This window comes from Scyliorhinus canicula, chromosome 5 (genome assembly GCF_902713615.1).
Source record: "Scyliorhinus canicula chromosome 5, sScyCan1.1, whole genome shotgun sequence".
NCBI classification, from domain to species: domain Eukaryota; kingdom Metazoa; phylum Chordata; class Chondrichthyes; order Carcharhiniformes; family Scyliorhinidae; genus Scyliorhinus; species Scyliorhinus canicula.
The window spans coordinates 150815623-150841476 of NC_052150.1; the positions used below are offsets into that span (position 1 = coordinate 150815623).

The window sequence follows — 25854 nt, forward strand, 5'->3', positions numbered from 1 at the left end:
TCTGTGCTGTACTGTTCTATGTTCTATGTTCTATGTAACGTCGAGTCCACACTTTCCGCAATCGAATGGCAGGGTGGAGAAAGGTGTCCACATTATCAAACAACTCATCAGCAAGGCTGCGGACTCAAAGTCCGGCATACACTTGGCCCTCTTGTCATACCGATCGTCACCTTTGAGCTCTGGACTATCACCGGCTCAAATGCTCTTCAACAGAGATGTGCGGACAACATTACCGGCACTACAATTCACCAATCCCGATCACTCACCTGTCCTGGATAAGATGCGTCACCAACGTCACGTGCAAAAGCAGCACTATGACCAGCAGGCAAAAGTACTGCATCCGTTGGCAATCAACGATACGGTAAGGTTACGACACCCGGCTGGAGGCTGGTCTAAAATGGCGACGGTTCTCCGCCAAATATCGTCACGATCCTACATTGTGCAGTCTGACGATGGAGCAATGTTTCGACGAAATCGCCGAGACCGTCTAAAAGTTACACCTTGTCGACAGGTATTTCCAACACTAGATCTGCAGGACGCTGTCATGCAACATCCTGGAACTCCAGCAGCAGGTGTCCAAATGGACATAAAAGACTCTGGATCTCCATGCCCACTCAGGAGGTCTACCTGGATCAGACGTGCACCCAACCGTCTGAACTTATGAACATGGACTGACAATTTCATTGCTCTGCCTTGTCTTTGTATATAAACCTGTTTAAATTTGTGTTTAGTTACAGCTCTGCAACTACATAAAAAAAGTGAAAAAGGGGGATGTAGTGATCCTCGCCTGAGTGTGTACAGAAGGGGCTGATGGGAAATGGAAGTACCACCAGGGGGCAGCGCAGGGACATACAAGAGTGACGCCGAAGGCCCGCCCTCGCTCACTTTGGCCGGAGGAGCAAGGGAGCAGGACAGGTCAGAAGTTGAGCTCAGGGCTGCAAGTGATTAGGCCTAGTTGCAGAGCATAGAAAAGCAGTATCTTTACAAGTGCCATTCTGTAAGTAAAAGCTAACGAAGTAATTTATTGTGGAGCACAATAAACCATCCTTCAACTTCTGAACGACTTCTAGCATTCTTTTAAGAAACATAACTTCTGCCTTCACAAACGCCTCCGCTGCTTCCACCGTCTCGAAATAAAAGTCTTTGGAGTTGTAGGTCACCCTCAACTTAGCTGGCTGGGTACACTATGCCGAACCGCACCCTGCTGTTATACAATGCCGTTTTCACTCGGCCGAAGGCCCCCGCCTTCTCTCCAACTCCACCGTAAAGTCCTGGTATATACGTATACCAGCTCTAGCCCACTTCACCTCCTACCACTGCTTTGCCCAACTCAGGACCTTCTCCTTCACACGGTACCTATGGAAACAAATAATGACTGTTCTTTGCAGCTAATTTGCCTTTGGTTTAGGCCTCCACGCCTTAGGAGCCCGATCCAGTTCATACCGAGAGGGATCTTCCAACTGCTCCCTCAATATCTTGGCAAAATACTCCATTGGCCTCAGGCCCTCCGCCCCTTCAGGCAGGCCCACGATCCTCAGATTTTTCCTAGATCCGTTTGCCAGGTCTTCCACTTTGGCTCGCAGACCCTTGTTAGCTTCCACCACTCTCTGCAGCTCCTCACCCATCGAGGAGAGTTGATCACTGTGTTGCGACAAGGCCTCTTCCACTCCCTTCAGTTTCTCACCTTGCTCCCGCACTTCGGCTGATGTCCTTGACACCGCCTCCTCCACCAGCACCTTCAATGCTGCCTGATATCATCTCGTTCCTGATCACCTCCATGTGCTTTTGCGAACTATTTTTCAAGTTCCACAACCATCATGGGCTGGTTTAGCACAGGGCTAAATCGCTGGCTTTGAAAGCAGACCAAGGCAGGCCAGCAGCACGGTTCAATTCCCGTACCAGCTTCCCCGAACAGGCGCCAGAATGTGGCGATTAAGGGCTTTTCACACTAACTTCATTTGAAGCCTACTTGTGACAATGTGATTTTCATTTAATTTCACCTCGGTCATCTTTTCTGCCGTGAACAGTGCGGCCCCGCCCAGCGGCCCCGCCCAGCGACCCCGCCATCCTTCCAGTTGTTGAGCAGGCCCTTCCACTCGACGGCAAACCTTCATTCACCCCCTTCTGCACGGCAGCTTTCCTTTGGGTTTTGGACATCTTTCTTCCTGCACTTATTTAACAAAGAAGTGCCCCCGGGACCAGGCATTAAATTCTAAAAAACCAAGTCTCGAGCAGGAACCATCCAACGTGTGACCTCTTCCTACATGCCACCACCGGAAGTCCCAAACCCACATGGTTAATAAATCTAAATTCCTTCAGCACAGCAGGCAACTGACTAATATTTATTAGCTATCAGTATGGATTTTCAAAAAAAAAGTCATGGCATCTAAAATGGTGTCACTGGCTGGGCCAGCATTATTTCCATACAGGGTAAATAAAATTACTCAGTTAGCTCAATTTCAAAATGAGGTGAAATACGATCACCTTTGAAATAAGTTGCAGCATCATGACCTTACCATTAGCAGCTAATATGTTTTTCTCCAAGCATATCAAAGCAACTTAAAACTGGGCATCCATAAGGTGCTGTGGGCCATCAACAGCAGCAGAATTATATACAATCACAACCTTATAGTCAGTCATATTTCCACATTAACTAGGATTGATACCCAACTTGATGGTAAACAAGAGTGGAGGAAGCCATGCTAGGAGCAGCATACCTAAACAGGAGGCGTCAGCCTGGTGACGCAACAACACAGGACTAATTGTCATAATATACACTGGTATATCATGGTGCAGACACACACTGATGGACACACAGGGACCGACACACAGAGACCAATCAACATGTACAAACACCGCAGCCAATCACCAGTTAGAATACACACACTATAAAGGCAGAGGGCACCATGGTTCCCGCTCATTCTGGGTGCTGCCTCTCAGTGTAACAAGAACTCATCCAGCCCAGCACAGACTTACAACACGTGCTGAGACAATCAACTGGTTCGGACAAGACTTAGGTCTCTAGTTTAAATTAGCATCATTTAGACCCACAGTCATCGTGTGTTAGTTGGTTAGAAGTAGTTAATAAAATTGAGTTGAACCTTCATCAGTGTTGGAAGTGTCTGTTCATCTCTCAAGGCTACACTAGCCAACACATCACTATTTACATGCCAAAGAATGAAAGCAGAATGCAATTGGCAGTGCTAAGCAATCCCACACTATCCAAAGGTCCCACCTCAGTTGTGAATGACGGTGGACAATTAAACAATTAACTGGAGGAGACAGCACATCAGTGCAAAAAGGCAAGGCTCAAACATTCAAAACCAATCTTCAGCCAAAAGTACCACATGGATGACCCATCTCAACCTCATCATAGGTGTCAGTGTTCAAGCAAGTTGATTCATTACAAGATTTCTTCATTACACATGGTATCAAGAAAAGGCTCAAGGCAACTGGATATTGCCACGGCTGTGGGCCCTGCCAACATTCTGGCAATAGCACTGAATTCGCACACCCAAATAAGCCATGCCCCTAGCAAAACATTCAATACTACAACACTGACATCTACCCAGCAATGGGCAAAATTTTGAAGCCAACAACAAAAAGCATAAAATATCCAATCCAGCCAATTGCCACCCCATCAATCCACTTTGAATCTCCAAAGCAGTGGAAGGTGACATCAACAGATTAAGCAGCACTTGCTCAGCAATAATTTGCTCAAATGCCACTGTTTCACGGAATCTTGCAGGAGACCATTCAGCCCATTGATTCCACACTGGTTCTCTGAAGGAGTATTCTACTCACTCCCCAGCCTTATCCCTGTAATCTTGCACACTTTTCAGATAGCAATCCAATTCCCTTTTGAATACCTTGATCAAACCTACCACTACCACCCTCTCAGGAAGTTTGTTCCAGATTCCGCTGGGTGAAAACAAAATTTCCACACATCACTTCTATTCCTTTTGCCGATTATTTTAAATCTGTGCCCTCCAGAGTTTGATGTATTCTTAAGGGGGAAACAGTTAATCACCATATACCCTGTCCGTACCCCTCAGGGCCTGGAATATCTCTTATCTAATCACCTCTCAATTCTGTCTGGGCAACTCGGCTCTTTGACCTGATTTTAATCTTAATCAAACATAGACAAGAGCTGAACTCAGGAAGTGAGATGATAGGGGCCATCCTTGACATCAAGGCCATCCTTGACATCAAGGCAGAATGTAGCTCAGTTGGCTAGACAGCTATTTGTGATGCAGAGAAAGGCCATCACCATAGGTTTAATTCTCGTACCCACTGAGGTTACTTATGAAAGCTTGGCCTTCTCCTCAAAGGGAAGGACATCTGGAATTATGGCAACTTAACGTTATTTGGGGGGGGGGGGGGGGGGGGGGGGGGGAAGAGAGACGATGACGACTCTCCACTGATTTGTGTTTTGTATGACTCCAAGGAAGCTGGAGATTAATCATCTCAGTCCCAGGATATCACTGCACAGGTTCTCAGAGTAGCATCCCAACATCACCTGCTGAAACGACCTTCCCCTCCATCATAAGGCAGAAATAGCAATGTTTACCGTTTATGACTCCTCAGATACAAAGCAGGTCTAAAAAAATAATAATAATCTTTTATTGTCACAAGTAGGCTTACATTAACACTGCAATGAAGTTACTGTGAAAAGGCTTTAGTCGCCACATTCTGGCACCTGTTCGGATACAGAGGGAGAATTCAGAATGGCCAATTCACCTAACAGCATGTCTTTCAGGACTTGTGGGAGGAAACCCACGCAGACACGGGGAGAACGTGCAGACTCCGCACAGACAGTGACCCAAACCGGGAACTAAACCTGGGACCGTGGCACTGTGAAGCCAGTGTTAACCACTGTGCTACCGATATATGCAGCAAGACTAGGATATATTCAGGCTTTGGCTGATAAGGGCAAGTAATATTTGTGTCAGAAGTTCCAGGCAATGACTAGAGAGAGAATCTAACTCTCCATCTCCCCCATTGACATTCAATGGCATTACCATCACTCACTCACCCAACATCCTGGGAGTTACCATTGACCAGAAACATAACTGGGCCAGCTGTACAAATGTGGTTTCAAGAGTACAAAATTCTGCAGTATGTGAATCATGGTAGCACAGTGATTAGCACAGTTTCTTCACAGCGGCAAGGACGCAGGTTTGATTCCCGCTTTGGTCACTTGTGCGGAGTCTGCATGTTCTCCCCGTGTCTGCGCGTGTTTCCTCCAGGTGCTCCGGTTTCCTCCCACAAATCCCGAAAGATATGCTGTTTGGTGAATTGGACACTGAATTATCCCTCCGTGTACGCGAACAGGCAACGGAGTGTGGCGACTAGGGGATTTTCACAGTAACTTCATTGAAGTGTTATGCAAGTCTACTTGTGACAATAATAAAGATTATTTTATACATGACTCCCCAAAGCCTGTCCACAACTTACTAAGCACAAGTCAGGAGTGTGATGGAATACTCTCCAGTCCAGTTGTCTGGGTGAGTGCAGCTCCCATAACACCAAGAAACTGGATTCCAATAATACAAGAATCCAGCAGAATGCAGCCTGTTTGATTGACACCCCATCCACCACCCCAACATTGATTCCTTCCACCACCAACACAGACAGTAGTGTGCATAATTTACAAGTTGCACTGCAGCAACTCACCAAGTCTCATAGAAACAAAGAAAATAGGAACAGGCCCATGGAACCTGCTCCACCATTCATTTTCATGGTTAATCATCCAACTCAATAACCTAAGCCAGCTCTCCCTTAACCCCCTTCGCCCCAAGTGCTATGTCTAACTGCTTCTTGCAAACATGCAATGTTTTGGCCTCAACTACTTCCTCTGGTAATGAATTCCACAGGCCGACCACTGTGGGTGAAGAAATTTCTCCTAATCTCTGTCCTAAATGGTCTACTGCATATCCTCAGACTGTGACCCCGGGCTCTGCACACACCCACCATTGGAACATCCGTTCTGCATCTATCCTAACTTGCCCTGTTAGAATTTTGTAGTTTTCTGAGATTCCAACCCCCCCCCCCCCCACCCAATCTCATTGTTCTTAACTCCAGCAAATACAATCCTAACCGATTCAATCTCTCCTCATACATCAGTCCAGAAATCAGTCTGGCAAACCTTCACTGCACTCCCTCTAGAACAAGAGCATCTTTTCTCAGATAAGGAGACCAGAACTGCACACAATATTCCAGATGAGGCCTCACCAAGGCCCTGTATAATTGCAACAAGATATCCCTGCTCCTGTACTCTAATCCTCTATGAAGGCAAACATACCATTTGCCATCTTTACTGCATGCTATACCTAATAATAATCTTTATTACTGTCACAATTGGGCTTACATTAACACTGCAATGAAGTTAATGAAAATCTCCTAGTCACCACATTCCAGCGCCTGTTCGGGTACACAGAGAGAGAATTCAGAATGTCCAAATTATCTAACAAGCACATCTTTCGAGACTTGTGGGAGGAAACCGGAGCGGCTGGAGGAAACCCACGCAGACACGGGAGGACTGCAGACTCCGCAGTGTGGCCCAAGCCGGGAATCGAACCCGGGTCCCTGGCACTGAAGCAAGTGCTAACCACTATGCTACCGAGCCAGCTGCACGCTTACCTTCAGGTGAATGGTGTACAAGGACACCAGACACCCAGGTCTCGTTGCACATTCCCCTGTCCTAATTTATGGCCAGACAATAATCTGCCTTCTTGCTTTTGCTATCAAAGTGGATAACCTCATTTCTCCAAATTATACTGCATCTGCCATTCATTTGTCCACTCAACTTGTCCAAATCACTCTCACTCTTTGCGGATGACCTGTTCCTGTATGTCTCAAAGCCACAGGAAGAACGGAAGGCAATCATGCAGATTCTGAAAGAGTTCGGAACCTTCTCTGGTTACAAACTCAACCTGGGCAAAAGTGAGGCATTCCCAGTGAACCCAAAAGTGGGAGGGACAGAGCTGGAGGGGCTCCCGTTTAAACAGCCCAAAAACTGATGCAGATACCTAGGGATCCAAAGAGCCAAAGACTACGCCTGCACCCGAAAGAGCATTTTTAATTAAATTTTTAAGACTTGCAACAGTGGATGAACATTGCAGGTGACGAATCCTCAAGAGTGAATTTCTTCTGAGGTTGCGGCATCATAGATTATAAGGTTACCATGCATCAACTCAGATACTCTTCTTCTGTGGGTCCAGTTAGGTTTGCCTCTGGTGATGTACAGTTCACAAGTGAGCAAGAGCCAACAACGTTGACAGATACAGGTCAGGAGAGTCCACACCAGACAGCACAGCCCTCGTGTTCCAATGATAATGGTAAATGAGTAGCAGTTCAAAGAATGTGGTTGTCTGCCTCACACCTGACTCAGAGCCTTGTGATAATGTCTTTCTGCATGCACACTTGCCAACAGAAATCAAACATGGCAATTAAATGAAGTCCATGTGTACTTGGATGATGACAATGTTATTTAAGGGGGCAGAGTGTACAATGAATTAAAGCTGGCCCACGAGTTGAATGACGAGGAATGATGAAGGGGGCATGGAAATCAAAATTCTCAAAATGATTCCATTGCCAACGTGTTAGCCCCTATCAACATGTTCAGTACATGACACACTGCCACCTCTTCCAATGGCAGAGTCTTGCTTTGCACAGATGAAAATGGAGCCGTCTGCCACAGGGCCCTCACTCCATAACCCAAAGGCTGTCATAGAATCATAGAATTTACAGCGCAGAAGGAGGCCATTCAGCCCATCAAGTCTGCACCAGCTCTTGGAAAGGGCACCCTACCCAAGCCCACTCCTCCACCCTATCCCTATAACCCAGTAACCCCATCTACCCTTTTTGGACAGTAAGGGCAATTTATCATTTACCTAACCGGCACATCTTTGGACTGTGGGAGGAAACCAGAGCACCCGGTGGAAACCCAAGCAGACACAGGGAGAAATGCAGACTCCACATAGACAGTGAGCCAAGCCAGGAATCGAACCTGGGACCCTGGAGCGGTGAAGCAATTGTGCTAACCACTATGCTACCGTGCCGCCCATGTATCATATGAGTGGCAGGAAAAGAGTAAAGCTTTGTAATTACACAAGGTTACCTATATGGGTATATGAGGAAAAGAAACTACGTTGTAAAGTTTCAGTTCTATAAGGAAATCAAAAATGCATTACTTTACACCATTTTCCTGTGGTATCCATTCTCGGTATAACCTGGATTTCAAGTAATTTCAATATGGTGCCACACAAAAGATCAACAAGGGGAGTTCACGGAGTTGGAGGTAGTATGATCTCGCAGATATGAGAATTAGTTAATGGACAGGAAGCAAAGAAATGAGTAGACCTAAAACAGGGTATTCACAAGTTGGTCGGCTGCAACGAGTGGAGGTCTGCAATTGCTGGGGCTCTAGTTATGGGTGCGATTCTTCCAAAAAGTGCAAGTATGGTAGCGAGCAGGAACTGCTGCGAGCTTCCCAGAGAGACAGTCACCGCAATGCAACATTAACTGGTCCACTTAGACGTCCCACAGGCGTCACGCCACAAATGATGGCCCGCCAACCGATTTTCCCGGACCACCCACACCCCCAGAAAGGAACCTGGGTGTCTTCATCAATAAGTCACAAAGCTAACATGCAGTGCAGCAAGCAATTGTGAAGGCTAATTGTATGTTAGCCTTTAACACAGGAACTTGACGACAGTAGTAGTCTTGCTCGAATTGTACAGAACCTTGGTTAGACGGCATCCAGAGTAGTATGTACAGTGGTCCCCTTGCGTTTGGAAAAATACTATTGCCATTGACAGTGTAGCCAAGGTTCACCATACTTGTCTTGTCCTAATGACTGGACTGCCTGATGAGAGAGATTTGAGAAACAGGGCCCATATTCTCCAAGAGTTTCAAAGAATAAGAGGTGATCTCATTGAAATCTACAAAATACTTAAAGGGATGGACAGAGATGCAAGATGTTCCCCTGGTTGGAGAGTCTAGAACCAGGGACACAAAGTGGGACCCCACTAAAGTTTGAGTGAAAATAATTCTTCTCAGCTCAGTCTTATGAACTTTTGGAATTTGCTACCCAGACGTCCGAGAATCATTTCGCGTAAAGCAAAAATGGAAGGATTCAAAATACCAAATGACAAAAGGAATATGGAAATAGTATAGGGAAAAAGACATTGAAGGGAATGATCCACCATGATTGTATTGAATGGCAGAGCAGGTTTGATGGACTGAATGGAGCTGTTCCTAGGTTTCTATCAGAGTCTTATGGCTATTATCAGTCAAAATGTGGTATCCATTGTCTCCCGCTAGTCTCTCCTTAAATCTACTTCCGAAAGATGTCAGAATTTGATTGCTGCAGGACAAAAGCATCATAGCAGCTCTGGTTGGTTGCACTTCACTTCAGCATCACATAAGAGTTGCAGCCCACGCATTCACATGTATGTGCAATCGATGGCAATGTACATTTGTGAAAAGACAGCAAATCGAGCACCTGCTCATTCTGACTGGTGCCATTACAGATGAAGTTGACAGCAGATCCAAATAGCCCATCAGTCACCTGCCTTATGCATTTGCTGAGCAATCCTGGATAGATCAGTCTTACCCATAGAACCATCCACAGCCAAAAAATATTAAGGTGGCAGTCACTATGACAGCCGCTATTAATGAGTGTTCACCAGGAACAACTTTTTTTTTTTGATTAGGAAGCTGCAAAGGTCTGTCACCATTTGATGTGACAACCCAAGCCTCCTGAAGCATTGCTGTTCAGAAATGTCAAACATCCTGTCACCTTTTACACCATGGGCTACGGATAGCATCTTTTGCAAACTGCTCTTCCCTGCTGCCTAGTTGTGAGATATGTCAGTCGAGGCTGCTTTTGTATAGTTGCAGGTGTGACAGTTGGCAGCTACACAGCTCTTGTCCAATTTGAAGCACTAATCGCCAATCCTGATCCGATTCAAAAACCTTGTGCGTAGAAAATAAACTTGGCTGTGAACACCGGGCGCGATTTTCTGCTGCCCACGACGGGTCGGAGAATAGCGGGAGGGCGTCCCCGACATTTTTCACGCCCTCCCGCTATCCCCCCCCCCCCCCCCCCACCCCCACGACACGAATCGCTGCTCGCCGTTTTTTTACGGCGAACAGCGATTCTCCCCAGGCCGATGGGCCGAGTTCCCAGGCCTTTACGGCCGTTTTTACGGCAGCAAACACACCTGCTTGCTGCCGTTGTAAAAACGGCCGCAACATGCCCGTTCTGGGCATCCAGGGCCCGATTGGCACGGCCGTACCACGGGAGATGACGGCCCCGCGCATGTGCGGGTTGGAGCCGTCCAACCCGCGCATGCGCGGCTGACATCATCGTGCGCGTCAGCCGGCATGACGCTTGGCGCGCGGACTTAGCGACGGTTGCTAAGGCCGCGATGCCGTGCTTCACGGGGCCCCGCTGCTAGCCCCGCCCGGAGGGGAGAATCGGGTCCCGGGAGGGGGCGCATAGGCTGCCGTGAAACACGGCCAGTTTCACGGCAGCCTTTACGATTCACCGCATTTGCGGAGAATCGTGCCCACACTCTTTCCCACTGGGAGGTAAGAAAGCAGCTGAGATCACAAAGCATTTGTCTGACTTTTAATGAGCCTCGTGGTATCCCGTTTTATTATGGACTTCATTCTGATAGTTTAAAAGTATGCAAAACCGGAGACGCATAATTAACTGCAAAACTGGTGTAAAATATAACAGTAATGGAGCTATTAACATATAGAATTCACTAAAACTGCTTTAAGAGCATTACCTGCAGTCAGTTTAGCTCAGTTGGCTAGACAACAGCTGGTTCGTGATGCAGAAGAAGGCCAGCAGCACGAGTTCAATTCCCTTACTGGCTGAGGTTTGTCGTGAAGGTCCACCTTCTCAACCTTCATTCCAGGCTCCAACCATTCTCTGGGCAAAAAAACATTGCCTTATATTTGTCCATTATTTTGAATCTGCGCCTTTCAGTTCTTGATGTATTCTGGAGGGGGAACGGTTTCTAATCTTGTCAATTGCCCTCAGGATTGTGATGACCTCCTTTCAAAGTCTTCTCTCAGCCTTCTTTTCTCCAAAGAAAACAGACCCAACCTCTTCAATCTACCCTCATAGTTGCAAGTGTTCATCCCTGGAATTATTCTCAAGTCTCCTCTGCAGTCTCTCCTATGCTTTCATATCCTTCCTCAAGTATACTGCCCAGAACAGGACACAGAACTCCAGATGAGGCCTAATAAGTATCTTGTAAAAAAGTTTAACCTGACCTCTTTACTCTTGTACTCCTGGCATATTTTGACGAGCAAGCTTCATGCGCTGCTCCACAATGTTACACTAAATCTTCATAAAACACTGCTATGGTCCCAGCTTGAATGTTGTCCCCTATTCTGGAAAGTAAAGATGTCAAGGCCTTAGCAAGGCTGTAGAGGAAATTTATTAAAATGGACGACAAAAGTAGAAAAAAAAAAGAGCACTAGGGTCATTTTACTGGCACAGTGACAGTTAAGGGAAGATTTAATAGGAGCAGTTCAAAGTTCCAAAAACAAAAAAAGGCTTGGAAGCTGGAAACAGAAAATATAAAATTTCCTTTAAGCCCAGCTTCTAATCCCAGAGTCAGCAAATCTAGCAGGGGAGAGCCAAAATGTCCAGGCTACAGAAAGTTCTGAGAAATATCATTAAATGACTTTAGAAGAAGTGCAGTTTGAAAAACCACGGTAAAACCTGATCTCCAGGATGGTGCCTGAACACACAGCGATCTGTCCTCAAGACGTGCAGTTAGGTAATTTGGACATTATTCCGAATTCTCCCTTGGTGAACCCGATCAGGTGCCAGAATGTGGCAACTAAGGGCTTTTCACAGTAGTTTCAATCCATGTGTTAATGCAAGCCTACTTGTGACAATAAAGATTATTATTAATAAAACTGGCCCTGTCTGGCAGGGTATACTTCCAGAGATCCACTGTGCACCGTCTACAAACTTCAGAGTAGAGATCCGGTCACCTGGTGCACAGCATCTGGGTGGTCAACATACTCCAGGGCAATGACCCTGCAGCTCCTGGTTGTGGCACACTTCACATCCCATGTCAGTGAAAATTATACTATTACGGGTTTGAAGCCTATGGCCATAGGCACTCCAGCCACTGAGTGGGGTGGTCCTGTAGCAGAATAAGAAACCAGCCAGCCTTGTGTCCGTTGAACCAGGCCGGCTTCTTTTGAAAATGTGTACTGCCCACTCCCCAAAAACCATTAGCAGCGGCAGATACAAGGCGGTACGGATGTGCTGTACCACCCCATTACTCTTAAAAACCCAGAGAATTCCTCACTCCTAAAAGGACCGATGTTTATAATTATTTTGTGTCGAGATTGCCTTGTGCGGACTTCCGGTGGTGGCCATGGAACGAGTAGTCGCACATTTGGTGGCTACCGCTCGTGGCAGTTTTTTCGGGTCTTTTCCCCGGTGAACAGGTGGATATGAGCGGCAAGTGCCCGCCCGTCCCCACCGGAACGTGAACCCAACCTCACCGCCCCACGAGACCAGACTGGCCCACGCACAACCCCCCTCCAGTGACCCTGACACCGCCACCATCATCCACAATCCCTCCGAACGAAATCACCTACCTTACGCAAAGCCAGCCCTGCCAGCCAAGAGCAGCCGCCGACCCAGGAAGAGGGGAAAACGCACCGACCTGAAGGTGAAACTTAAATTACGCGGCTTCAGGACTTCTCCCCAGCGTACTCCTAGCGAACGTCCAAGCGATGAGAACAAGCTGGATGACCTCAACGCTCGACTTACCTCCCAGAGGGAAGTGAGGAACTACTTCACTGAGACATGGCTCACTCCGGCCACACCAGATTGTGCCATCCAACCCAAAGGCTTTTCAATCCACCGAATGGACCGCACGATGGCCTCAGGCAAGTCGAAGGCGGGGCTGTTTGCCTCCTGATCAACACCTCCTGGTGCTCAGATGTGGTGTCCCTAGCATGGATTGCTCCCCAGACATAGAATACCTAACCGTGCAGTGTTGTCCCTTCTACCTCCCACATGAATTCACCTCTGTACTCATTACAGCACTCTACATCCCACCCAGGCAGAAGTTAAGAAAGCACTTGACGAACTACATTCCACCATCAACAACCAAGAAACAAATCACCCCGAAGCCCGACAATTGTGGCTGGAGACTTCAGCCAGGCCAACCTCAGGAAGGTCCTACCCAAACTCCATCAACATATCTCCTGCTCCACCAGAGGTGCAAACACCCTAGACCACTTCTACACCAGCATCAAAAGGAGCCTACCGCTCCATTCCCCGACCTCACTTTGCAAACGCAACCACAAGTCGATGTTCCTACTTTTGACTTACAAACAGCAACTCAAGCGTGCTGAGCCAGTCAAGAAAACCGTGCAGTGCTGGTCCAAGGAATCTGAGGACATCCTCCACGACTGCGTGAGACTGTGGCCTGGTCCATCTTCAAGGCCGCGGCAGCTAACCTGGACAAGTACGCAACCACCGTCACCGACAAAGACGACAATACGGGTATTCCTCAATCGGAAACCCTGGCTCAACCAAAAGGTTCACTCCCTGCTGAAGGTCCGGGCGGAGGCGTTCAAGTATGACGACCGATGACCTATATAAGAAATTCAGGTACGACGTACGGAAAGCCATCAGGGATGCAAAAAGACAATACCGCATCAAACTAGAGTCCCAGGCCAACGACACGACGACTATGGCAGGGCCTACACAAGATCAGAGGCTATAAAGCGAGGGCAGGCGGACTATCTGGAGGTGGAGCATCCCTACCCGATGATCTGAACAAGTTCTATGCCTGCTTGACTGCTCAAAGCATCAGTGCCACCCACCCCAAGACACACCCATACCCACAGCCTCGGAGGTTAAGAGCTGCCTTCTTGAAAGTGAATCTGCAGAAAGCGACGGGCCCTGACGGAGTCTCTGGGTGAGCACTCAAGAGCCTATGCAGACCAGCTGGCGATTGTATTCACAGATATCTTCACCACCTCACTCCTCCGCTCCAAAGACCCCACCTCCTTCAAGACGACCACCATAAAATCAGTACCAAAGAAGAACAAGGTAGCCTGTCTCAAAACTACCGACCTGTGGCCCTAAGGCCCTAATGTCTGTTATCATGAATTGCTTCGAGTGGCTAGTCAGGAGACAGATCACTGCCAGCCTCCGTCTCGATCCACTGCAGTTTGCCTATCACCGCAACTGGTCCACAACAGACTCTATCTCACTGGCCTTGCAATCAACACTCAAACATCTCGACAACAAGGACACCTACAGAAGACTGCTGTTCATAGACTACAGCTCCGCCTTCAACACCATTATCCTAACAAGACTAATAATCAAACTCCGCAATCTTGAACTTGACCCCTCTCAGTGCAGCTGAATCCTCGACTGCCTCACCAACAGAACGTAATCTGTCAGGATAAGCAACAACACCTCCTCCACAATAGTCCTCAACAGCGGAGCCCCACAAGGATGTGTGCTCAGTCCTCTACTGTGCTCCCTATACACACACACACGACTGTGTGGCAAGATTTAACTCCAACTCAATCTAAAAGTTTGCAGATGATACAACTGTGGTGGGCCGTATCTCAAACGACGACGACTCAGACTACCTGGAGGGAGATAAATCATTTGGTTGCATGGTGTACCGAAAATAACCCCTCTCTAAATCTTGGAAAGACCAAGGAACTGATCATCAACTTCAGGAAGCGCAGCATGACACACATTCCCGTCTGCATCAATGGCTCCAAAGTGGAGATGGTCGATAGCTTTAAGTTCCTGGGGGTCACCATCACCAACTATCTGACCTGGTGTACTCACGTTGATGCAACAGTCAAGAAAGCCCAACAACGTCTCTACTTCCTGTGGAAGACTAAAGAAATTTTTTATGTCTGTATCGACTCTCACCAAATTTCTACAGATGTGCGATACAGAGTATCCTATCCGGCTGCATCACAGCCTGGTATGGCAACTGCTCGGTCCAAGATCGCAAGAAACTGCAGACTGTGAACTCAGCCCAATGCATCACACAAACTTGCCACCCCCACATTGATTCAGTGTACACCTGCCTCAGGAAGGTAGGCAGCATTATCAGAGACATTCTTCCAGAACCTTCCATCAGGCAGAAGGTACAGAAGCCTACCCCTCTCGCCACGCGGCCCAACCCCTCCTGGACCCCGCAAACGACCCCCCCCGGCTGGGCCCCCTCCTAATCAATACGCCTGCGCCACCCGCCACGCACCCTGGGGGTCCCCGCTGCTACTTCTGCGGCCAGCAGAAGCACCCCCGCCAACGTTGCCCAGCCCGCACCGCCACTTGTAAATCCTGCGGTAAAAAGGGCCACTTCGCAGCTGTGTGCCAGGCCCAAGCAGTCGCTGCTATAGCGCCCGCAATCGCCCCCTCCCCCCCCCGGCCGAACGCACAATGAGCGCCGCCATCTTCTCCCCTCGGAACCATGTGCGACCAGTGGGCGCTGCTATCTTCTCCCCCCAGGTCCACGTGCGGCCCGTGGGCACCGCCATCTTGCCCCGGCCCCACAATGTGCGCTCCATGGACGGCGCCACCTTGTTCCCAACAGGTCCTCCGGACGCCGCCGTTTTGTCTCCCCCACGGGACTGGAACGCTGGATCCGGGTCGCCGACACTCCTCATCTGACCCCTCATCTAATCCTAGGACGACCACACGCAGCTCGCCTCGATGACACTGGACCAGTCCCGTCCTCACAACCTGGCCACCGCTTTGACGACAGTGAAAATCAACGGCCACGCAACCTCATGCCTGCTGGACTCCGGGAGCACCGAAAGCTTCATTCACCCAGACACGGTAAGGCGCTGCTCCCTCGCGGTCCACCCCGCCAACCAACGGATCTCCCTGGCCTCCGGATCCCACTCTGTCTCGATCCAAGGGTTGTGTGTGGTCAATCTCACTGGCCAGGGCGTAGAATTCAGCGGTTTCTGCCTCTACGTCCTCCCCAACCTCTGCGCTGCCCTATTGCTGGGTCTCGATTTTCAGTGTAATCTCCAGAGCCTCACCCTCCGATTTGGCAGGCCCCTACATCCACTCACCGTTTGTGGCCTCACGACCCTCTTTGCCAATCTAACTGCGGATTGCAAGCCCGTCGCCACCAGATACAGCGCCCAGGACAAGGCCTTCATCAGGTCCGAGGTCCAGCGGCTGCTTCGGGAGGGTATTATCGAGGCCAGCAATAGCCCCTGGAGAGCCCAAGTGGTAGTGGTTAAAACTGGGGAGAAACACAATGATCGTGGACTACAGCCAGACCATCGATCAGTACACGCAGCTCGACGCAAACCCCTACCATGCATATCTGATATGGTCAATCAGATTGCACAGTACCGGATCTTCTCAACAATTGACCTGAAATGCGCCTACCACCAGCTCCCCATCCGTAAATCGGACCGTCCATACACTGCCTTCGAGGCAGACGGTCGGCTCTATCAATTTCTTAGGGTTTCCTTCGGCGTCACTAATGGGGTCTCGGTCTTCTAAAGGGAGATGGACCGAATGGTCGACCGGTACAGTTTGCGGGCCACGTTTCCGTACCTGAACAACGTCACCATCTGTGGCCATGACCAGCAGGACCACGACGCCAACCTCTCTAAATTTCTCCACACCGCCACTCTCCTCAATCTTACATACAACACGGAGAAGTGAGTGTTCCGCACGACCCGCCTAGCAATCCTCGGCTATGTAGTCCAAAACGGACTCCTGGGGCCCGATCCCCACCACATGTGCCCCCTCATGGAGCTCCCCCTGCCCCAAGGCCCTCAAACGCTGCCTTGGGTTCTTCTCCTACTACGCCCAGTGGATCCCAAACCACGCGGACAAGGCCCGCCCACTCATACAGTCCACCCAATTTCCCCTCACGGCCGAAGCACAACATGCATTCACCCGTATTAGAGCAGACATAGCCAAGGACGGGATGCACGCAGTAGATGAGACACTGCCCTTTCAAGTAGAAAGAGACGCTTCAGATGTCGCCCTCGCTCCGCTCTAAACCAGGCAGGCAGACTCGTGGTATTCTTTTCCCGCACCCTTCATGCCTCTGAAATTCGGCACTCATCCGTTGAAAAAGAGGCCCAGGCTATCGTTGAAGCTGTGCGGCATTGGAGGCATTACCTGGCCGACAGGAGATTCACTCTCCTCACTGACCAACGGTCGGTAGCTTTCATGTTCAACAACATGCAGCGGGGCAAGATCAAAAATGATAAAATCTTGCGGTGGAGAATCGAGCTCTCCACCTATAATTATGAGATTTTGTATCGCCCCCGGCAAGCTCAACGAGCCCCCAGATGCCCTCTCCCGAGGTACATGTGCCAGCGCACAAGACGACCAACTCCGGGACCGGGAAAAGCAGGTGAGGAGACAGCCGACGGGGAAACAGGCAGTCGACACACGTTACGACCCAGTAAAACAATCCAAAGTCTTCACCCACTAAGAAGCCTGAAGGTCGACTTAACCTTAAGGGCTAAGTGAGTAGCCATACAAGAGAGTGAGGTTCACGGAGACAAGGACGGTTACGGAGCAAGGGAAACAATTCGCCATGGTCAACGGTGTCCTAGACGGGACATCAGCAGTACTGGTAAATGTGTACGCACCCAACTGGGATGACAGACTTTATAAAGACCATGGTGGAAATCCCCAACATTGACACACACCGACTGATTACTACATGAATGTGGGGTTGGAGACAGGCCATGCCTAGTGCCCCACTGGAAGCTGGACATGGACCTCTTGGCTGACAAGGCCTTCTGCCAGGAAACATCACAGGCCATAGGCGAGTATGTTACTAATAACCAGATCTGAGAAGTCTCACCTTCCACACTCCCGGAGATACTAAAGGGGAGCAATTATAGCCAACAAGGCTCACAGAGACAGGAAAGAGAAGGCAACAATTGATCGACTCCATCCTGGAGGTCGACAGGAAGTGCTCCGAGGCCCTGACTGTAGAGCTGCTGGCAGAGAGGAAAAAGCTGCAAATGGACTTTGAGCTGCTATCCACAAGGAAAGCAGTGTACCAACTCTGCCAGACACGGGGGGGCCTTCTACGAACACGGAGAAAAGGCTGGTCGTCTACTGGCTTGCCAGCTGAGAAAGCAGGAGCCACAAGGGAAATGGTGAAACAAAACAGAGGCAGACTGGTAACTGAGCCAAAAGAGGTCAAACAGGCATTTGAGACCTTTTACCGAGGGACCCGATGGGTTCCCAGTGAATTTCTATTGAAAAATTCACTCTGGCCCCATATCCAAGGCACATGTTCGCAGACTCGCTAGCAGTGGGAACCCTGCCTCCTACACTATCACAGGCCACGATATCTGATACCCAAAAAAGACAAAGACCCGCCGGAATGCGGATCATACAGACCCATTTCGCTGCTCAATGTAACACGAAGATACGTGCAAAAGTCCTGGCCAAGAGAATGGAGATCTGCGTGCCAGAGGTGGTCGCAGAGGACCAGACAGGCTTTGTCAGGGTAGGCAGCCAACTGAGAATATCAGGCAGCTGATGAACGTAATAATGCCTCCTCCTGGGGATGTACACCAGACGTGATCATCTCAGTGGATGCAGGAAAGGCCTTCGACAGAATAGTGTGGAAGTATTTCAAAGTACTGGAGCGGTTTGAGCTTGGAGCAGGGTTCACCTCCTGGATGAAAATCCTGTACAACACCCCCAAGGCGAGCGTTCAAACCAACATCCCCAGCTCAGAATACATCCAGCTGCACAGAGGCACACAGCAGAGGTGCCTACTGTCCCACGTTCCCGTCTGCCCCAGCAATTAAACCCCTGCCGAGTGCACTGCAAGACACAAAAAGCTGGAAGGGCATCCAAAGGGGAGGCAGAGAGCACAGAGTCACACTCTATGCCATGATCGGAACCACAGGAAGCCTTCAGAGCAATCATGCGGCTCCTGAAAGAGCTCGGAACCTTCTTGGGTTACAAACCTAACCTGGGCAAGAGCAAGACATTCCCGGTGAATCCAGACAGGGGAGGGACAGAGCTGGAGGGACTCCCATTCAAACTAGTCCAAAACAAATTCCGCTACCTGGGGATCCTGATAGCCCTGGACTGGACACTGATCGACAAGTGGAACCTGACCATCCTGGCAGAGGAAGTTAAAATAGACCTAGAGATGGGACACATTCTCGCACTCCCTGGCAGTGAGTGCAGATGATCAAAATGAAGGTAATGCCAAGGTTCCTCTTCTATACCGATCTTCATCCCCAAGGTCTTCTTCTACAGCATAGATAAAATGATCATGGCGTTTGTGTGCGCGTGTACACAAATCCAAGAATCCCCAAAATCGAAACTGCAGAGAAGAGTCACGAGTGGTTTGGCACCACCAAATCTACAATACTACCACTGGAGATGGTACGTGAACCCACTATGGAACGGGTGATGGGGAAGTCTTCCTGCAAGGGAGCTACTCTCCAGGCCCTAGCCACGGCAGCGCCCCCCCCCACCCCCCGATAAAATACACATCCTGCCCAGTGGTAGTAGCCACACTAAAGACATGGAACGAGATGGCAACATTTCAGTCTGACTAGGATACACACACACACACACCCCCCCCCCCCCCCCCCCCATCTGCAGAAACCACAATTCCCACCAGCCATGCTCAACACCACTTTCAAAAAATGGAGACAGGACGGGAGAACGCTAACAGTTAAGGTACATGGGGGAAACGGACTAGCGACACTGAGCGAGCTAATGAGAGACCTGGAAACAGAACAGGAGCCTGGGCACCTTCAGGTAAAGCACTTTCTTCATAAGGAGATGCAAGATGAACCACTAATGGAGGGTCTGATAAACAGTGAACCACTCTGTTAGAGGACATAATAAACACTGACAGTAAGGAAGGGGGGAAACTGTGGGAAAATGTGCATACAGCTACAGGACAAGGTGAGATTACCACTGGATGAAGCCAGATGAAAATGGGGAAACAAGGGACGGAAGTGGGCTGGGGACTCTAGAGCGAAGCACTGAGCAGGGCCGACTTCACCTCCTCCTGTGCAAGGCTCAGCCTCATGCAGTTTAAAGTGGTGCACAGAGCACACCTGACCAGAACCCGAATGAGCAGGTTCTTACCGGAGGTGGAAGATAAATGTGAATGGTGCCAGGAAAGCCCGGCCAACCACGCCCACATGTTCTGGGCCTGCCCCAGACTTGTAGGGTTCTGGGCAGCCTTCTTAGAGGGGATTTCCAAAGTTGTGAGGGTGGAGCCATGCCCAAGAGTGGCAATCTTCGGGGTATCAGAACAGCCAGAACTACACATGGGGAAGAGGGCCGACACCCTTGCTTTTGGTTCCCTAATCGCACGCCAGAGAATCATGCTCGGCTGGCGATCAACAGCACCACCTACAGCTGCAGACTGGCTGGCAGAATTTAAATCAAATACACCATCCCATCCAAGGGTCGGAAGAAGGCTTCCTCAAACATGGGGGCAATTCATCGGCCTGTTTCAAGACCTGTTCAAGGCCAACAGCGACGAGGGAAAGAGAGGGGGGGGGGGGAAGCAGACAAAGGCACACAACACTTAAGAGGTACAAAAAGGGAAGGGGGGAGGAAACTTAGGGGAACCACAGGAAGAAGCATGGAGGAGGGAGGGGGCAAGAAGCACCCCCATGCCCCGCCCCTGAACCGACAGGCCTGAAACAAAAAAAAACAAAGTTGGGGGGGGGGGGGGAGAAGAGGAGGAGGAGGAAACAGGAGCTTAGTAATACAACACCCAGAGCGGAATACCAAGGTGAGGTGGGGGGGGGGGGGGGGGGGAGGAGAGAAAAGTAAGATATATCAAGAAATAATTCATGTGCATAAGAACTGTATAAACTAAATAAATATTGGACTCAAGTTACACTATGTAAATTGAAAATGCCAAAGATGTCTCAAACTGTAACCAACACCCTACAACAACTACTACATGGGTTATCTCAAAACTCCAAATCGGAGAGCTGAATTTGCAGACAGCAGCATGGAAAGGAAGTGAGCTCAATCTTTCAAGCATTTCCACAAATATTTTCAAACCTTACCTTGGAGGAGTCCTGGAAAAAAACCCAAAAGTAAGCATTGCAATGTTATAATTTTCTGAAAAGCTAAGTCGACTGTAGGCTATTAAACCTAGCAAATCGTTAAAATGCTGATTATCTTGATGAAGGTAAACTTCACTTACTTCAGATATAATCTTCTGTATATCCACATCATTGTGAAATGAGACAAAACCATATCTGAACGAGAAAAAAAATATTATATGAAAAAGATCTGCATTGTTCTGACAGTATTTACAACTTCAGGGCATTATTACAGCCAATGAAGTACTTGGAAATAAAAACAGGAAATGCTAGAAATACTAGAAGGACGGGCAGCATCTGTGGAGAAACAGGGTTAATATTTCAGGTATATGACCAACTTTTTCCAGTGCTGAAAAACAAAGATGTAACAAAAAGCAAGTGCAGTGGCAGGAAAAGGGAAAACAACAAAAACAGGACGATCTGTAAAGAATAGTCGGCAGAAGAGCTAAAGAAGGGATGTAGAGACAAGTATAGAAAAACAAGGGCATGTCCAATGGAGGTATATGTAGGAATAGCAGAATCATTGCCAACAAAACAATTATGACCTGAAATTGATTAATGCAGAGGCTGTAAAATGCCTAACTGAAATACAGGATGCTATTAATCTTCATTAGTGTGTAAGAGAAGAGTGCAGGACAGAGGGGTCAGAATGTGAGTGGAGCCAAAAATCAGAATGACAAGGGACTGGAGGTCCAGGGGCACATTTTACTGACTGCATGGAGGTATTCCAAAAGATGGCCACCCAATATGTATTTCACCACATGAAATTGTGAATGCCGTATAAAACAAAGACTTGCATTTATAAAATGCCTTTCATGACCACTACCCAAAGCACTTTGGAGCTAAATTAAGTACGAACAGCAGCAAACATGTGCACAGCAAACATCAACAAACCAATATGTTATAGTGATCACAATGTTTTTGTGATGTTTTATTTATTTTTAATAAATTTCTAGCACCCAATTATTTTTTTTCTCAATTAAGGGGCAATTTAGTGTGGCCAATCCACCTAACCTGCGCATCTTTGGGCTGCTGGGATGCGACTTCGCGCAGCTTTGATTCTTACACTCAAGTCTCTGGAAAGGGAATTGAACACCTTCTGATTCAGGAGGAGTGTATGTCACCAACTGAGCCATGTCTGACACTACAATACGCTAACTTGAGAGAATAAAAATAAATTTATTTCACCTGGAAGGTGCATGGGGCCTTAAATACAGGAGGCAAATTGAGAGATGCTGTATTCTGGGCAGCATGGAAGCACGGTGGTTAGCACTGTTGCTTCACAGCACCAAGTTCGATTCCTGGCTTGGATCCCTGCGTGCGGACTCTGCACGTTCTCCCTGTGTCCGCGTGGGTTTCCTCCGGGTGCCTCCCACACGTCCCGAAAGACGTGCTGTTAGGTAATTTGGACATTCTGAATTCTCCCTGTGTACCCGAACAGATGCTGGAATTTGGCGACTAGGGGCTTTTCACAGTAACTTCATTGCAGTGTTGATGTAAGCCTATTTGTGACAATAAAGATTATTTCTTGCACTTTCATGAAAAGGTGACAAGTGAGGGGAAGGTGGGGGAAAGAGAGAAGAATCAAGAGGAGATCCAGTCAATCCTTTTCAGAATGCTAAAAGACAAAAGGTGAAGTTGTATTTGGTGGTGGCATCGTGCTGGAGATGGCAGAAATCATTTATTGATTATAGAGGCTGGTACAGCAAGTCTTACAACACCAGGTTAAAGTCCAACAGGTTTGTTTTGAATCACTAGCAGTGCCTTCATTCAGTGATTATTACAAGATTTACCCTCCGAAAGCTAGTGATTTGAAACAAACCTGTTGGGACTTTAATCTGATGTTGTAAGACTTCTTACTGTGCCCACCCCAGTCCAATGCCAGCATCTCCGCATCATAGATAGAGACTGGTGGTATGGAAAGACAAGAGGAAGTCTATAAAGGTCTATACTGGGGTTCTGGAAGAGAGCAGAATGAGTGACAACGTGTCAAGAATACAATGACCAAGATAAGGGCCCTGACAACCGCAATGGAAGGGAATTCAGTTTGGAATAAAGGAACACACATCAGAAGCTTACGCAAGATAGCACTGAGAATATATGTGACCAAAAAACTGGGAGAATTGAGTAGTTATGCAAGGGAGTGCAGCCAAGGTAAGCTACAGGACTCAAACTTTAATTGGGTGTTGATCAATACACTGTCCCCAGAAAAGGAAGACTGTGAAGTTGAGAAAGGGAAAAACCTGGGATGGATCATGAGGTAAAGGTGGAAATTAGAAGGAAAATTAACCCAATCAATAGCCGCAAGAGGAGAGGCGAGTGAGAAAACTGGAGTAGAACAAAGAATGTTCCACATATTTCAAATCCCGAGAAACCATAAAGTTTCTAAAAGCAACAATTAATTTGGAAACATGTGGAATTGAAGGAACTGTTGCTCAATGCAAGATCAAATTCAAACAGCAGTGGAAGGTGGTGCAGGAGGGGAACTGACTGGGGCCTCCATTTAAGGAAGTGAGAGTTCTCAAGACTGTCCTGTGGGTGAAAAGGAGTTGGCTGTTCTTGGGTGAAAGTGAGATCGTTTCCAGTTTCCTGGGCAAAACCTGAAGTGGGAGTAGATCTTGGAAGAGTCATGGTTATAGGTGGGAAGAGATTGAACAAGGGGAGACAAAATAGTTCAGATAGGAAGAAATTAATTTTGTTGGACAAAAACAAGTTGAAGCATTGGATATAGCAGGGCAGTCCTGTTCCTGCTACTTCCTCCCACACTACACATTTAATTCTTTAATCTGTTTGACCTTATGGCAATTGGTGACTGGCTCAGATAACAAACCAGAAAATATCACCTTTGTGGTCCTAAACTCTCTCAGCAGATCATTTTCTCCCTATATAGTCAGTTACCATGTGGATCAAAAACAACTGAATTCATCACCCCTCTCCCAATTGGCCTAGAACAGGGAGATGTCTTAACACTAGCACCAGGTAGACAATACGACCTTCAGAGCTCCAGGTCATGGGCTGCAGTTTTGGATGCACAATGCATCTGCTGCACTATCCAAAAAAAAACACATGGGAAACTGAACTATAATAAATTTCTATACAAAGCTGTAAGAGGAGCAAGCAGGGTGTGAAGTGCATTCCTACCCGTATTTATTTTTCCTCCATATAGATGTCAAATTGAACTGCTCCATTGTGCCAATCATTAATTTTATAAATCCAAAATCTAGTTTTGCCTAAACTAATTACAGGATTATATTTCAAGCATATAGTATCCACTTCATTAGATAATAAACTTCTTACCCTCTGGAAACACCACCTCCATCACTGATTATTTTAACTTGCTTCACAGCACCATACCTTGTAAAGAAGCCTCGCATTTCATCTTCACCCATCTACAATTGAAAAAGTTGTAGAATATTTCACTTAGTCTGCAAATACAGTTGCATAAATATTTGTATTTCAATAACAAAATTAAAATTTCAACATTTGCAAGATCAAAAATTAACCTCGGTGCATTATTTAGTCACTTTTGTACATTTTATTCATTGAAGAGGGGGTGGAGAAGATGGAGCAAAATTGGAAGATCAGGGATGGGTGGGAGCTCAGGAGAGATCTGACAAAGATGTCATGGACAAAAGAGGATTCTCGGTTGGCCGATAAACATTGGGCAGAGAATTCGGCGTCAGCCAAAAATAAAGGTTGGCAGCAGCCACCTGACAGAATGCCATGCTCCGGTGCCTCGACAGAGGCATGAATGCATGCTATACTCAAGAACAGCAAATGCTGCTGGAACATCCTTAACAGGGCGCTGGCTTTTAATAGGCCTGTCCCGGTACTCTCCAAGGATCCCGCAATGCTCCACCTCAAGGAATTACCGACAGAGGTTCACTTGTGTTTTTAAAAATCATCCGCTGGCAAAGCAGACCACTCACCATGGCCCATGGTTGTGTCGAGCAACACCGGCCGTATGGGCATACCCACCCCTCCTTCCACCTCCCCCACAAGCGGGCACCACCCACAGGTAGGGCATCACAGGCCACCCAAGGGCAACGCCCACAGTAGCCCCTAGAGGGCAGTGCCAGACAGGAGCTGCAGAATATACCGCTGCAGTGGATAGCGTCAGTCATCAGGCAGGGATAGGTACCAGGACGAGGGGTGGGCTGTGGAGGGGGACATGCAGGGACAGGAGCTGCAGTGTACGCGTAGCCACTGTGCAGGCTGTTGAACATGGGGGTACGCACCATGCTAACATGTCTGCATTTCATCCCCTGCAGGCAATTGATTTCAGAATCCAACCAAGAATGGTTGCCATCATCCCAGCCGCCTTAACACGGAGGCTGTAGGAGCAGGAACTGCTCAGGGAGGGCCCTGCAGTAGTGAAGCCTGTCCGAGGGGAACAGAGCCAGCCATTGTAGATGGAGAACCAACCACCAAACAGGCCAACGAGGTGGTGGGAAGGAGGTGCCGCATTAGGCCTCGGGTGTACCAGCAGTGCCAGTCATTCAAGGATCTGCCGGACTGGATACGTAGTCAAAGACTACAGCTGAGGACTCTACGATATATCTGCCGGAACATGGTGCACCTGGAACTGTGGGAGTATGAGCGAGGACACCTGCTCTCAGTGGTCACCAAGGTGACAGTCACCTTGATCTTTTTGCCACGGGTCCTTCCAGACGCAGAGTGAGGACCTATCTGGAATCTTGCAGACTTCGATACACAGGT

General features: G+C 48.3%; 1 protein-coding gene across 6 annotated transcripts in view; it reads right to left on the reverse strand.

Moving 5' to 3' along the window:
• dazl (deleted in azoospermia-like) overlaps positions 1 to 25854 on the reverse strand; it is a 280980-nt gene that overhangs the window by 153391 nt on the left and 101735 nt on the right. For 4 of the 6 annotated variants that reach the window (XM_038797816.1, XM_038797817.1, XM_038797822.1 and 1 more), the window contains exons 3-5: positions 24433 to 24524; positions 21237 to 21291; positions 21097 to 21108 (exon numbers count right to left, since the gene is read on the reverse strand). In XM_038797816.1, coding sequence (XP_038653744.1) covers positions 21097 to 21108; positions 21237 to 21291; positions 24433 to 24524 — 159 coding nt within the window. The remainder of the gene's footprint in view (positions 1 to 21096; positions 21109 to 21236; positions 21292 to 24432; positions 24525 to 25854) is intronic. The other 2 variants (XM_038797819.1, XM_038797820.1) reach the window with 1 other exon arrangement.